Source organism: Sceloporus undulatus, chromosome 6 (assembly GCF_019175285.1).
Source record: "Sceloporus undulatus isolate JIND9_A2432 ecotype Alabama chromosome 6, SceUnd_v1.1, whole genome shotgun sequence".
In the NCBI taxonomy this organism is placed as follows: domain Eukaryota; kingdom Metazoa; phylum Chordata; class Lepidosauria; order Squamata; family Phrynosomatidae; genus Sceloporus; species Sceloporus undulatus.
In genome coordinates this window covers 155,608,856-155,622,706 of record NC_056527.1, presented here as the reverse complement: position 1 = coordinate 155,622,706, position 13,851 = coordinate 155,608,856, and the positions used below count along the sequence as shown (strand labels likewise).

The 13,851-nt window shown below is 40.7% G+C and overlaps 1 protein-coding gene across 5 annotated transcripts in view; it reads left to right on the top strand.

The window, feature by feature from the left end:
* The window catches only part of BBS4 (Bardet-Biedl syndrome 4), a 41,077-nt gene that overhangs the window by 1,003 nt on the left and 26,223 nt on the right, over positions 1–13,851 (top strand). For 3 of the 5 annotated variants that reach the window (XM_042473484.1, XM_042473482.1, XM_042473485.1), the window contains exon 2: positions 4,699–4,750. In XM_042473484.1, the coding sequence (XP_042329418.1) occupies positions 4,699–4,750 (52 nt within the window). Of the gene's footprint in view, positions 1–4,698; positions 4,751–9,606; positions 9,702–13,851 lie in introns of those variants that run through there. The other 2 variants (XM_042473486.1, XM_042473487.1) reach the window with 2 other exon arrangements.

Below are 13,851 nucleotides of genomic sequence, written 5' to 3'. Positions count from 1 at the left end.
GAACTGCATCAAGGATGATAGACAGCAACCCGCCGCCACTCATGCAGAAGCTGATGCCATTGGGGCCAGACACGAAGCAGCTTTTGGGAGGGCAGTGTCCCTTTCTGGTTACACTGATGTCTTGCTTTCAGCCTCCTCACGCTGTTATTGATTGTCTTGATCTCTATTGCCATGCCTGATCTATGGTTGCTTGTTTACTGGTTTACGATTGAAATCTGCAATTCCATTGCAGTATTTCTGATTTCATTGCATGAAGTGAATATGATTCTATATGGGTTTGGTTCAATTTTACTATAACTCAATGCACACAAGGTGACACCTTCAGTTGCACTCATGCCTTTACTATAGTTCAATATATTCAATCTGTTTGAACTTCCAAACTTGTGTCATGACACTCCCTCCTCCACTGACCAAAGCTGGTCAGTCTAAACCCATTTCTGTGCTTCGCAGAGACCATGAAGAAGAAGGACAGGTTGCTTACCTGTAACTGTATTTCTTCAAGTGGTCATCTGCAGATTTACACAAATCCCACCCATCTTCCCCTCAGTCGTGTCCTTCTTGTTTGCTTACTTCTGCTGTCGCTTTTGCATGGACAGCAGTGGGACCGTTGCAGGAAATATATAGGGTTGACAGGGCTACCACCAAAAAGTTGCAATAAATGGCAAAGTAAGGCCTGTTACAGACTGCCAAAATAAAGCTGCTTCGGGTCTCTTTGGAGGTACTGTATGCTATTTAAATGATGCATGGGTCCTAAGAGTCCGGAGGTCGCGCCAAAGCCACACTCCATTCCTAAGCACTGGAGTGCAGCTTTGGTGCGACTTTCGGATTCTTAGGATGCATGCATCATTTAAACAGCATACCTTTAAAGAGACCCGAAGCAGCTTTATTTTGGCAGTCTGTAACAGGCCTAAACTTTGCCTAGAGATTGTAGAAGTTTCTGAGCTTTCTGCGCAGGTGCAGTTAAAACCCATTTGTGTGAATTCGCAGATGACCACTCGAAGAAATAGTTAGAGGTAAGCACCCTGTCCTTACCCTGAAGCATTGTTTTCAGGTTCTTGTCTAATGTACATTGGTTAGTCATTGGTACTGCAGCGTCTGTGCCCAACTTTAACCCATTCTTATCATTTAACTCATGTCTTAAAATACCCAATCTCTCTATAATTGTTTTTGGCTCAGTCTGGCAAAGGAAGAGCTTCTCTTCTCCAGTGACCCTAAACTATTATGTAAACTTTTGAGAGCTGTCCTTCTCAGAAGCATGAATTGGAACAAGATATGGCTGAGTAACTTAGCTTTATTTTTGAAAGGTGTCAAGGGTGCTTTTTCCAAAGCCCAAACCTCAGGAGGAGGAGATGGTGGCTTAAACACATGTCCCTCGAAACCCAGAAATATATTAGTACTGAACAGAGGTTTTATTACTGCGTCTAGAAAAACTCAAGTGGGTGACACTCCTAAGGTGCCCCCTCCATTTTCCTCTCCTAAACAACACAGATGGAGTTGCACCTGATCTAAACACTGTTATTTGTTTTACATTTGAGGAGGTCAATATAAACAAAACATATATGAATAAGATAGTTACAAATAGTAGTATAAGCAAGACTAAGCTCATGGCTACCCATAAGCCTTCTATTTTTCCTAGTGAGAGGGCAATTCCACTTTTCTTTTCCAGCAGTTCCTTTAGCTTTTTGTAATGCAACACAAAGCCAGTCCCAAGTTGCGGCGTGCAGTTAATAAATGAGAGGAAAAATCATGGTCTGGTGTGCTTATGTACATAGATGTTCACAGGCGTGCATGTCTGCATGCATTTGCAAGGAAAATATTGAACAACTTATAGAATCATAGAATCATAAAGCTGGAAGAGACCAAAAGGGCCATCCAGTCCAACCCCATTCTTCCATGCAGGAACTCAAAATCAAAGAATCCCTGACAGATGGCCATCCATCTGCTTCGAAACAGAAGGGACAACAGTTTTGTTGCCCACTTAAAACCTCTGTTTGTTGTTGCTGTCTGCCTTTGAGTTGTTTCCGACTTATGGCGACATTAAGGTGAACCTATTGTGGGGTTTTCTTGGCAAGTTTCTTTAGAATGGGTTTGCCATTGCCATCTTCTGAGGCTGTGAGAGCATGATTTGCTAGGATTTGAACCCTGGTCTTCAGAGTCATAGTCCAGTGCTCAAACCACTGTGGCACACTGGCTCTCTAAAATGTCTGCATACTGTCAATATTATCAGTGTCAGCAGGAGAGGATGGCAGTGGTAAGTGATCAGGATTAATCTACTTGTCTTGCTAATAATAGATATAGTGCAGTCAGCTGGTTGGCTTTCTGACTGGTTGTCAGTGTAAGTTGTATCTTGTAGGTGTCTTCTGTTGTGGAAGGTATCTTTGGTTTGTAGACCCAGAAGAATTACAGGAAGGAGCAACCAAAATGATCAAGTGTATGGAACATCTTCCCCCAAATAAAAAAAGCTCAGGTTTTGGGAGCTTCTGTTTATTTATCTTTTAGCATGTTACTGTGTAGTGATATATTACCAGATAATAATAATTAATAATAAATTTTATTTGTATACCGTTTTTCCCTAGATCAAAACGGTTTACAGACTATAAAACTATTAAAACATCTCATAAAACTAGATAAAAACAAGTAATATAATTATACAAATACAATCATTCACAGGGTAAGGCAGAGAATCGATGGCATCAAGAGCCCTCAACTTCATTCCTCGGGGGGAAGGCTTGGCAAAAAAGAAAGGTTTTAAGCCTCTTTTTAAATGTTTCTAGCGGGGTCATGAGACGGAGCTCCTCGGGGAGACTGTTCCAAATCTGTGGGGCCGCCACTGAAAAAGCCGTCTGGGATGTGGAGACATATTTGGAAGATAGACTCTCCAAGAGATTCCTCAGATGCATCTGAGGAAGTAGATTTAAGTCTACAAAGGCTCATGCTTCCAAGATCTTTCTTTCAGTTAGTCTCAAAGGTGCTACAAGATCTCTTTCCATAGTAATTCTGCAAACTAACAAACTAATCTTTGAATTCTATGTGGTGATATGACAGAGACTTATAAGTTCTGTTTCTTCCAGAATGCTATTGATTTTTGGAATACGCTGCTATGTTGTGATAGTAACTGACTTAGGCCCGTTACAGATGGGCCTGAAAATACGGACTGGGTCCGTATTAGGGTTAGAAAGGGGCGTCACTTCCTGACGCCCCTAACCCTAGTATGGACCCAATCCGTACAAAATGGCAGCGGCCGTTTAACACGGCAGCTGCCATTACGACATCACAACCACGCCGCCTCCAAACGAGGTGGCGCGGACGTGATGTCTTTGCACCGCGCGAGCTCCTTCTGGGGTTTGCGTTGCTGGGCGCAGCCTTTACATGGCTACGCCCAGCAACGCAGAGGCCCCTTTCTCCTCCTCCCCACCGTTGCCGGGTGTCCTTGGGGCTTGAAGCCCCAAGGACACCCCTTTCCAGGCCGCGGGGAAGCAGCCTTTTGCCGCTTCCCCGCGGCCTGCAAAGCGGCAGATTGGGGCCTCGGAGGCTACCGGTCTGTTAGCTGAGGCCCCGATACAGCAGGGAAAGGGGCGGGTGCAGGCCGCCCCAAACGGGTGGTCTGTAACCTGCCTTAGATGAGCTTTAAAAGGGGACTAGATAAATGCCACTGCTATTAGTCATACTAGCTAAAAGGCATCTTCACGTGCAGATTTATGAAAAAACCATGTTCTAAGGAAAGTATATGTGTTTGTATGTAGGCTTCCTTGTAGGACTTTCTGGAAGTGGCTTCCTGGCCACTTCAGGGATCAGGACCCTGGATTAGCTTGTGAATAAAACAAATTTAATAGGATAAGAAGAAAGCAGAGACATCTGAAGAAAGAGCATACCTGGCATGTCAGGGCTTTGGCCCTGACCTATTCCAACTCAACATATCAGTTTGTTGATAAGCGACATGCAATAAAAATGCTTTTTAAACTGATATTCTCTGTTTTTAAGATCACATACTTGCATGTTTTTGATAAAGGTTGAGTCTCCATCAACATTTGTGGACCAAAGAGATCTTCTGTTTTACTTTGTGGAGTTCTCTCTATGAAAAGTTACAGATATTTGCAGTGGGTGACAACAGTGGCTCTCTGTGTAGTTTTCTTAATCGCATAGTTGAATGTGTCAGTAAGCCCAACCATCAGACCTTTTATGGACCATTTTGATTCTTAAATTGCAATTATGCTGATTAAATCTATACATTTGCATCTTCTTTTCACTGAGGTAGTGCACCTGTTTCTAGACTGTGCTGCTTTAGCATTCGGGGGGGGGGGGGGGTCATATAGTTGAATGTTCATTTATAACAACGACAAAAAGTCCCTGCATTTATAAATTGAAAATATCAGGAAGAAGAGAGCTCAGGACAGCTTACTTTCCATGTGGATATATTTTGACTTTTTAGTTTTTTGTTTTAATGGGGACGAACACTTCCTTTCTATGAAGTGATAAAACAGAAGTTTGGTACAGTATCTCACTGAGCCTCTTACGCTTCTTAATGAGTGTATGCCTTTTCTGGACTGAGCATCAGAGATTAAGTCTAAGTATATATATGAATAAAGATCAACCCTCTTCATGTGTCATCTCTATCTAGTCACTGAATGTCATAATTGACAGATAACTCCTTTAAGCTATTAATTCTAACATACTTTTACTATTTCTTTAACATTTCAGACTGCATCCTTACCTGAAGCAACAGAACTTCTAAAAGCCCGCCTAGCAAGAGGTTTGTTTTAAGTTTTGTGTTTTCCTTTATGTCACTAGTAAATCACTTTGCAGAATGGCAGATCCATCCTTAATGCAGCTACAGCTACAAAGCAACTTTGAAATAAACCTAATCATATGCTTTCTATACATCTGTGTATTCAGGCAGCTGTTCCTGTGGTTTAGGGAGATAAAAAGAGGTTGTCACATATCAGTTTAATCTTGGAAATTGTCAGTCTTTTACAGAGTATCTCAGAAGCAGCCTACTGTCAGTGCCCTATAAATCCATGGAAAGGGAAACTTAAAGCAAAGTATAATCAGGCAGAAGGAAGGAGAGCTGAGCTATTCCAATAATTTGCCCTCAAGTATTTATCTCTCACTGGGATTCCCACTGAAAAAAGTGCCTGGACCCATCAATCAGCCAAAGGAACAAGAACCTTTAGATATATCAAGATGACCTTATTTGCATTTTAATGCCTGCTAGTAGCTCACCATCTTGTTCTAGCCTTGAATAAATTATATTCATCTGTTTCTTTTGTTTCCACTTTCTTTCCTTTGCTTCTTTAGTTTTTAAGCCTGATAGCAAGTTGTCTATACTCCCCCCCTATTTAAATTGATTTGAGAGGCATTAGTTGTCTGAAAGGCAGAATAAAAATACAGTAAATAAATAATTAGAAGCAATGTCTGAAAAAATAGCTAGAAAGAAGCAGTTTGGCAGTAGGGGAAGCACAAGCAGAAGAGTCCTGTTCCCTTTACACTGTTTTATGGAGCCTCATCATGACTCGGGTTGAGTGGTTAACAATTACACCTAGTTTTATAGTCCAAAGCATGCATATATATTATATTCATGAGCCTCAGTTTAAGATATCAGTGTGAGATTTTCATACTTAAAAGTTCTTTTCTTTATTAGTTGACATTTGTATAGGAAACCATCTCAGAACAGAAGACCAGTTGTTACTCATTTTTGTCTGAAAAATCTTTGTATCTCACCTTTCCACAATATAGAGTTACTGTACCAGCTCTTTTGGTTGAAGTTTCATTTCAATAAACAGGACTGAATCTTCTCTCTAGATGAAGTCAGATTGTATTGGAAATTCCCAAACCGTGTATTCTAATGTTCTTAACCTCTAATATCCCTAATACCCAGCCATGCTTCTTGAGTGTATCTAAACTGGAGTAGCTAACACCCCAGAGGACAGGATCAAAATTCAAAATGACCTGAATAGACTAGAAAGCTGGACCAAAGCTAACAAAATGAAATTCAACACAGAGAAATGTAAGGTACTGCACTTAGGGCAGAACAATGAAATGCACAGATATAGGATGGGGGAACACCTGGCTGAATGAAACTACATGTGAAAGGGATCTGGGAGTCCAAGTAGATCACAAGTTGAACATGAGTCAACAGTGCAATGCGCCAGCTAAAAAGGCCAATGCAATTTTAAGCTGCATCAATAAAAGTATAGTGTCTTACATCAAGGGAAGTAATAGTGCCATTCTATTCTGCTTTAGTCAGGCCCCACCTGGAATATTGTGTCCAGTTCTGGGCACCACAATTTAAAAAGGATGTTGAGAAACTGGAGGGCAACTAAAATGGTCAAAGGTCTGGAAACCATGCCCTATGAAGAATGACTTAGGGAGCTGGGGATGTTTAGCCTGGAGAAGAGAAAGTTAAGAGGTGATATGATAGCCCTGTTTAAATATTTGAAGGGATGTCATATTGACGAGGGAGCAAACTTGTTTTCTGCTGCTCCAGAGACTAGGACCCGGAACAGTGGATACAAGCTGCAGGAAAAGAGATTCCACCTAAACATTAGGAGGAACTTCCTGACAGTAAGGGCTGTTTGACAGTGGAAGACACTTCCTTAGACAGTGGTGGAGTCACCTTCCTTGGAGGTCTTGAAACAGAGGCTGGATAGCCATCTGACGGGGATGCTTTGATTGAGAACATACTTCTCTAGATCTGCTGACTATTTGGCTGAACTGCTTAATACTCTAATATATCAGCTGAGCCAGTTGTAGCCTTGTAGCTTAGAATGGTTATATAAAGAAAGGCTTGGTGCAAGAATGTGGTTAGTAAAGTGGCATAATCCATAATTTCCCCATTTCAGACATAATGACTAACTGTTTTACGGTAATTAAACCAGGATTTTTGTGCCAAATGAACAGAGGGTAAAGAAAGGATGTGAAGGTGTCCTCTTACTCATTTCCATCTCCTGTTGAAAAAACATGAGTAATTCTCACATTCATTTTCTGATAGTTCTGTGCCATTTTTCAAGGAACACCAATGCAGTCAGCTCATTTGCACATAGTTGTTGTTGTGTGCCTTTCAGTGGTTTCTGACATATGGGGACCCTAAGGTGATCCTATCACAGGATTTTCTGGGGCTGAGAGCATGACTCCCAGTGAGTTGCCATGGTTGAATGGGGAGTTGAACCCTGATCTCCAGAGTCCTAGTCCAGTGCTCATATCATTACGCCACATTATATAGGTAATTATTTCATACCTCTGCAAATCAGCAGAGATGAACAGAATTGGGTTTTTCTGTTCATAAAAAACAAACAAATGTAGCCATAAAGGGGGGGGGAATCATATTGTGGTATTTGCTTTATTAGGCCAACCAAAAAGGCATAAAATCTATACAAGCTTTCAAGCTCTTTATATGCCTTGGGTAAAGGCTTTGCATAGGATGGAGAAAGTTCTGAGTCTTCCGAGGGCTTTGCATTTCAAAATGGAGAATCATTATTTTTGCTTTCTTGCTCTCAGCAAACCTAGAAGCTGCTCTGAATGAAATTTAACACCATCACTTCATTGATTGAACCCCATAGCAGAGTCTACAGATCCTTCCTCTCCATCCCTGAAACTACATTCAGATGATACAATTTTTTAAGTTCGGTCTCTCCCTTCTCCGTTTTTTCCTCTTCACTTTTTGAAACATTTTGCCTAATGAAGAGATCTCGAAAGCTCACACTGAGTTTTTTGCCTTTTAGTCTGGCCTAATGAAGAGATTATCATATTCTGAAATATACCACCTTGCTTGTGCGGTGGAAACTCTGTTTAATAAGCAGCTAAAGAGGAGAAAAGGAAAGCTGCCTTCCTGGAATTTCCTCTGTGAGTAATACAAAGGCACTTCAGAGTTAAGAATAAACTTCCTCACTTCCAAGTAATTTAAACCAGATGGAAGGGAAAAGCTGACTTTGCTGTTGCAGATGCCTGAAATTTAGTTGGAGAACTTGAAAACTGTGTTTGGCCAAAGCAGTTAAGCAGCCTTATGAGCAATTTAGCAATACTTACTTGCCACTTTGCTCTCACTTATCTAAGCTAGGCATTTGTGGCCTAAAATTTCAAAGAAATAAACTTCTTTAAAGCTTTAAACTCTGATCACATGGGGTTAATTTTTACTTTCTTTAAGGCAGGAGTGGAAGAGCTCTAGCCCTTCAGATGTGTTGGACTATAGCTCTCACAATCCCTTACCAGCAACTTTTGATAACTGATGGGACTTGTAGGTGCAGATCTCTGCAGGGTTGTAGGTATAGGGCGCATACTGCCCCCCCCAGAATGAATTCTGTCTCCTCCCGTGAAATTTTCAAACCCCAAATTTCTATCATTGCAGTAACTTAAAACTTCACTTAAATGTTTAGAAATACAGTTTAATTGTCTAAAGAAAAGGGTCAGGCCAAATGACTCGAGTAATGCAAACCCAGCAAATAGAAGAGGTCTCTAGGTAAATAATTTTCATTGTCTCACTCTCTGCAGTTTTAGAAAGGTGAGAATTGAAATAAAATTTCATTGAGGAGACAGAATTCTGCAGTTAGTCCCCTACCCTTCTATTTTTTACTGGGAACTGAGACTATGTAGTTGAAGTATTCAAAAATCAATTTACGCCTAATGCCCCATTTGCGATATAAAGGAAACATAATGACAGGGAGATCATGAAACAGGAAGCATTTAAAATACATTGGAAACTACCTTTGCTGATGGAGTCTGATTTATTATTATACATTGTAAAAGGAATCTCAGCTAAGGGGCAAGGCAGTGCTGGATAATACAATGCTATGATAAAATGCTGCGCAGCACCTCCATCTGAATTCCCTTTCATGCTGGTTATGGAAAAGTAAGGCTTCAACAGTGCTATAGTATACAAGCAACCCAGGATTCACTCACAGGGATCCTTCTAAGAACTGAACAAGGTGTCTAGGCAAATAATTACATCAGTGCAGAATTATTTTACATTGAAAACAGTGAAAATCCTAAGGTGAACAATAGACAGGATGAATAATGGACCAGATGCTATCAAGAGCTGTCCCACAGGAGATGTTGAAAAGGTGTTTTCTAAATACCATTTGATTCCAGCATGCTAATTTTATTTTGTAAAAATGATTTTGAACCTTGGAATCCTTTCTGAATTGCAGGCACTACAGGAAGCACACCCTCCAGAGCAACACTTAGCGTTAGCCATTATTCAGGGACTAATGCATTAGCAGGAGAAACTTTCATTTACCCCACAGGAACGACGTTATCTAAAAACTAGTATTACTGCCTCAAAATCTATAACACACCCCATGTTGTGTCCTTGCACCCCACAATCAAGTGCTGTTAGAACGAAAGGAGCCTAGCTCTTGAAACAGCATGGGGTTAATATTTGCTTGCTATGACAAGATGCTTATCTTGTTGTTCCATGTTAAACGAATTGGATATTTTCTAAAAGGCTTTTTTTTCTGGTTTCGAATTAAAAACAACAAGCGCCAGTCTTTCCCATTTCTTCTCCCCGGGCATTCCAATCAAATTAAATTATTTTATAGTAACTGATAGTACCATAATGGGAAGGCATTTTTCTCTCTCTTCCCCTGCAGACTGCTGTTCGTATGGAACAAGATTCTAATTTCTGTCCTTTTTCATGAAGAAAATGTCACTTGCAAATGGCAAATTTGGTCCCTCTGGTAGATGATGCCACATTTACCAGGCTTGGAGGGGTAGGCAGTATTTCCTGACTCATTTATTCTGGTCAGATTCCTCACAGGCTTTTTATTGGAGAGAAGCAGAATGCTAAATGAACTCATAATTTGCATTCCCTCTTGTTGAAACCAATGCAGAAGAGTGGAATATGGTACATTTTCTCTGATGGACGAAAGGGTTGAAGGTAGATTGAATTTCCTGCTGGATGAACACAAAACAAATAGCTATTATTCATGTGGAGTTCTTCTTTTGTCATGAGATATATTTCGAGTGTTTCATTAAGCGGTGTTTTCCACCGCCAACATTTTATTCCATATGAGATTTATATATACCAGTTACAATACCAAAAGACAGCAGTGAAATGTAGATTAATACACTGCTGTCTTCCCACCTACACAACTCCTACTTCCTCATGTCTGTGAAAGCATATGCCACAATCAATGCACTAAGCTTTTGGGGCATGATTTTGCAAAAACTATGCATTTTTACATCCTATTTATTTCAATGGAGGGGGAAAAACCCTTCCTAATGAAAAGAGACAGATGTGCTTAAGTTGGGCTGCTGCAAGATAGAGGCTGGGAAAGTGTGACCCACAGGTCTTGTATGGCTCCTCTGGACTATTTTTTGTAGACCTGCAGGTTCCTCCTGACCACTCTGCAAACCCCCATATTAAAAGGTAATATGGGGCCCATGTATAAAATCCCTGCTGTTGGCATTCTGCTCTCCCCACCAAGGAGCAATGTGCTTCTACTTCACTCCAATAGCTGAAACCTTGTTAATCAAATCTAGAATGCCGGTCTCTGCTAAGTAGAATTTTCATGCTGCCAGATTTGTAAAGCCATGGCTCAAATGCTTGTGGTGTGTGCCTTCAAGTTGTTGTTCAGAGGGTGGTTTGCCTTTGCCTTCCCCTGAGGCTGAGAGCATATCACTTGCCCAAAGTCACCCAGTGGGTTTCATGGCCAAGCAGGGAATTGAACCTTGTTCTTCAGATCATAGTCCAACACTCAGACCACTACACCACACTGGCTCATGGCTGAAATAGGGTCTGCTAAATAGGCATCTTACAGAAGCAATAGATGTTCAGTCATCTTTGGTGCCAGCTGCCTGTCCAGCTTGTGGCCTGGACATTTCTCTACACTACTGCTGAAGACATTCTATATACTAATAGTGAAGTGCTACTCTGATGACTACTGAAAGCTAATAAAAACTGAGAGAAGAGATATTGGTAATATTTCAGGACACTAACTGTTGGTTTCCCCCCCCCCCAAAAAGGGGGGGAGTATTTAGGAAAAATCACACCCTCCTTCTCTGAAGATGCCAGTCACGGTTGGTGGCGAAATGTCAGGAATAAACTATTATAGAATATGGCCTCATAGCCCAAAAAAACCCACAAAAAACTATGGATGCCAGCTGTGAAAACCTTCGAGTTCACAACACTCTCCTTGTTTTATTTATTTTTAGAATGAGGACTTAGCTTATTCAGTCGCTATAGAATGCAAAATGTCGGTGGGGTGTTTGTGGGGTAGAAGATAGAATGAAATAGCCTGAAAGTAAACCTGGTTGGCTGGCTGAAATATTGAACACTAGTATCCCTGCTGCAACATTTTGTTGCAGATCCTATTTTTTATGAGACATTGTTCAGCATCACAGCTTTGCGCTACAACATTTTCTCCACTAGACACACACACATACCAACATGTATATTGTGTTTCCTTAGCTTGATTGTGACCCTTTTGACATATTGATCTTGCCTGTTTTATTTTGGCTTCTTGTCTTGCACTGGGGGTGGGTGGGGGGTTCACTTCTTGTGGGCTGGCAATCCCCACATAGTGAAACACATCTGCACTTCATGACAGGTCTAAGTGTCCTTTTATTTTAGCAAAATGCTGTGAAATGTGAGATTCAGGAAGCGCCCAAAATGTACTAAAATGAAATCAAATCTCTCATTCCAGTGTGAAATGAAAATCTGTTCCCTATCAGACATAAGGAAGAGTCATTTCAGGAGGTTAGATTCTAATAGAGTATGATACATTTTAGCTGTGAGCACTACCTATTCCTCTATAACCGTTAAGGTGCTATACAGCTCATACTGTTTGTATTGTTTGTCAGTGCTCTGTTACAAATGTGTGTGTTTGTATTTATGTGTTTGCACACACATCGACAGTAGTGTGTATGACTATAGAACAAGGGTGGATAACTGTAGAAGACAAAGGGACCACATTAATCCTTCAAGAAACCTTGGAGGGCTGCACTTGTTCCTGCGAGGGTTCGAATCCTGCTTGGCCCTATAAACCCACTGGTGACCTTTGGCAAGTCACACTCTCTCAGCCTCAAAGGATGACAATGGCAAATTCCCCCTGAACAAATCATGCCAAGAAAACTCCACAATAGCTTGCCATAAGTGGGAAATGTAAGCCTTTGGGTTTCCATAAGTTGGGAACAACTTGAAGGCACACAACAACGAGAGAGAGAGAGAGAGAGAGAGAATGTGTGTCTGTATTGATCTCTCTGTTTGAGATAAGATGTTATCATGTTGATAGCTTTCCCACATCTGCAAGCAGCAGTGAATGAAATGGAGTGGGAGAGCTCTTGACATGATGTCATACTTCATTTTTACTCTTTCTTTCTTTCTTTCTTTCTTTCTTTCTTTCTTTCTTTCTTTCTTTCTTCTAGATATTATCAGGGAATTAGAGGACAAGAAGAAAAGAGTCAGAGTTGCTGCTTACAGTAGCAGCCTGACATTCTTTGCATGATCTTATCCTGCCCAATGCTGGCTATCTGGCAGTAGTACTATTTGGAAGCCTTTTGCAGGGAAGCGCTACTTAATACCTGAACAACAAAGAATGTTGTGCCTCCTGAAAACATCTGGAGTTATTATATGAAAATCTGGGTAAAGAAAGACATTGAGATAATATGGGACTTGATTATTTCATTGGAAATTATGGGGAAGAATAAATGGGCCCATCTTGCCCAGTATTGCCTGCTATGACTTAGAAACAAACATATCAGTGGAAAACAGTGAGGACCTCCATTTTGCCCAACTTTTACTACAGTTGCACTGTTAGCATCAGCTACCTATCCAATGCATTGTTAGGTGAGAAATACGTTATTGCAACAGAAATCTGATATTGTTACATCTTTTTAAAGGCGATTCAAAACAACAGGAGAAACGATTGCCATACATCCCATTTTCCACTAAGAGGAGATGTAGAGTCAGAAATGATGCTTTTTTCTGATTTTTGCAGTCTCAGTCCAGTTATTTTCCCCCTTCCTTTCCTGTACAGTATATAGGAACTATTAATACAGGATAGGGAGATGAATTATAGCTTTGTTGCGAGCATCAGAATTGTATATGATGGGTTTTATTAAACCCAGTTGACTGTAAATAACTGTGAGCCATACAGGTTTATTGTTTGATTTAAAGTCACTTCCAGTGGCTGTTTGCAAATGTGAGGAAAGGGGGAAAAAGAAGCAGTGAGCAATGAGACAATAGCTGTGGCTTGGGGAACAGAGAGATTTCAAGGCTTTCTGTCATGTGCGGATACACAGTTGTGTACCTGTAGCCTGCATAGGTGTGTACACTGCATGTATAATCGGAGGTAGAGCACATTTTTTGAATTTGTAACCAGTTTTCCATTTCACAGATGGATTAGTTAATTTGACGATTATATTTGCTGTTTTCTTTTTATGAAGGACTTTCCTCTGTTCTGTCTGCGTTTTCTGTATCCAGTAAAAATGAGGCTGAGACAAGAGAGATTGTCCATGGTCCAAAACACACTGCAGAAATAATCCAGTTCGAGACCACTTTAACTACCCTGGCTCAGTGCTAGGAAATCCTGGGAATTGTAGTTTATTGTGGCACCAGATCTCTCTGACAGAGACGGCTAAACGTCTCACTAAACAACAGTTCCCAGAATTCCCTAGCATTGAGCCAGGGCAGTTAAAGTGGTCTCAAACTGGATTATTTCTGCAGCATGTTTTGGACCTATGTATGTTTGCAGAAGGATAGTCTACCGTCTCATTTCATTGTTCCTTTGATTTAGGTCTAGGTCTCAATTTTTCTGTAGGCAAATGCAAATGAAATGGGTCAAATTAAAATATTGAATATTTTGGAGATTTAATAAACCAGGGCAATGTGTTGGAGAATTAATAAACCAGGACAGACCC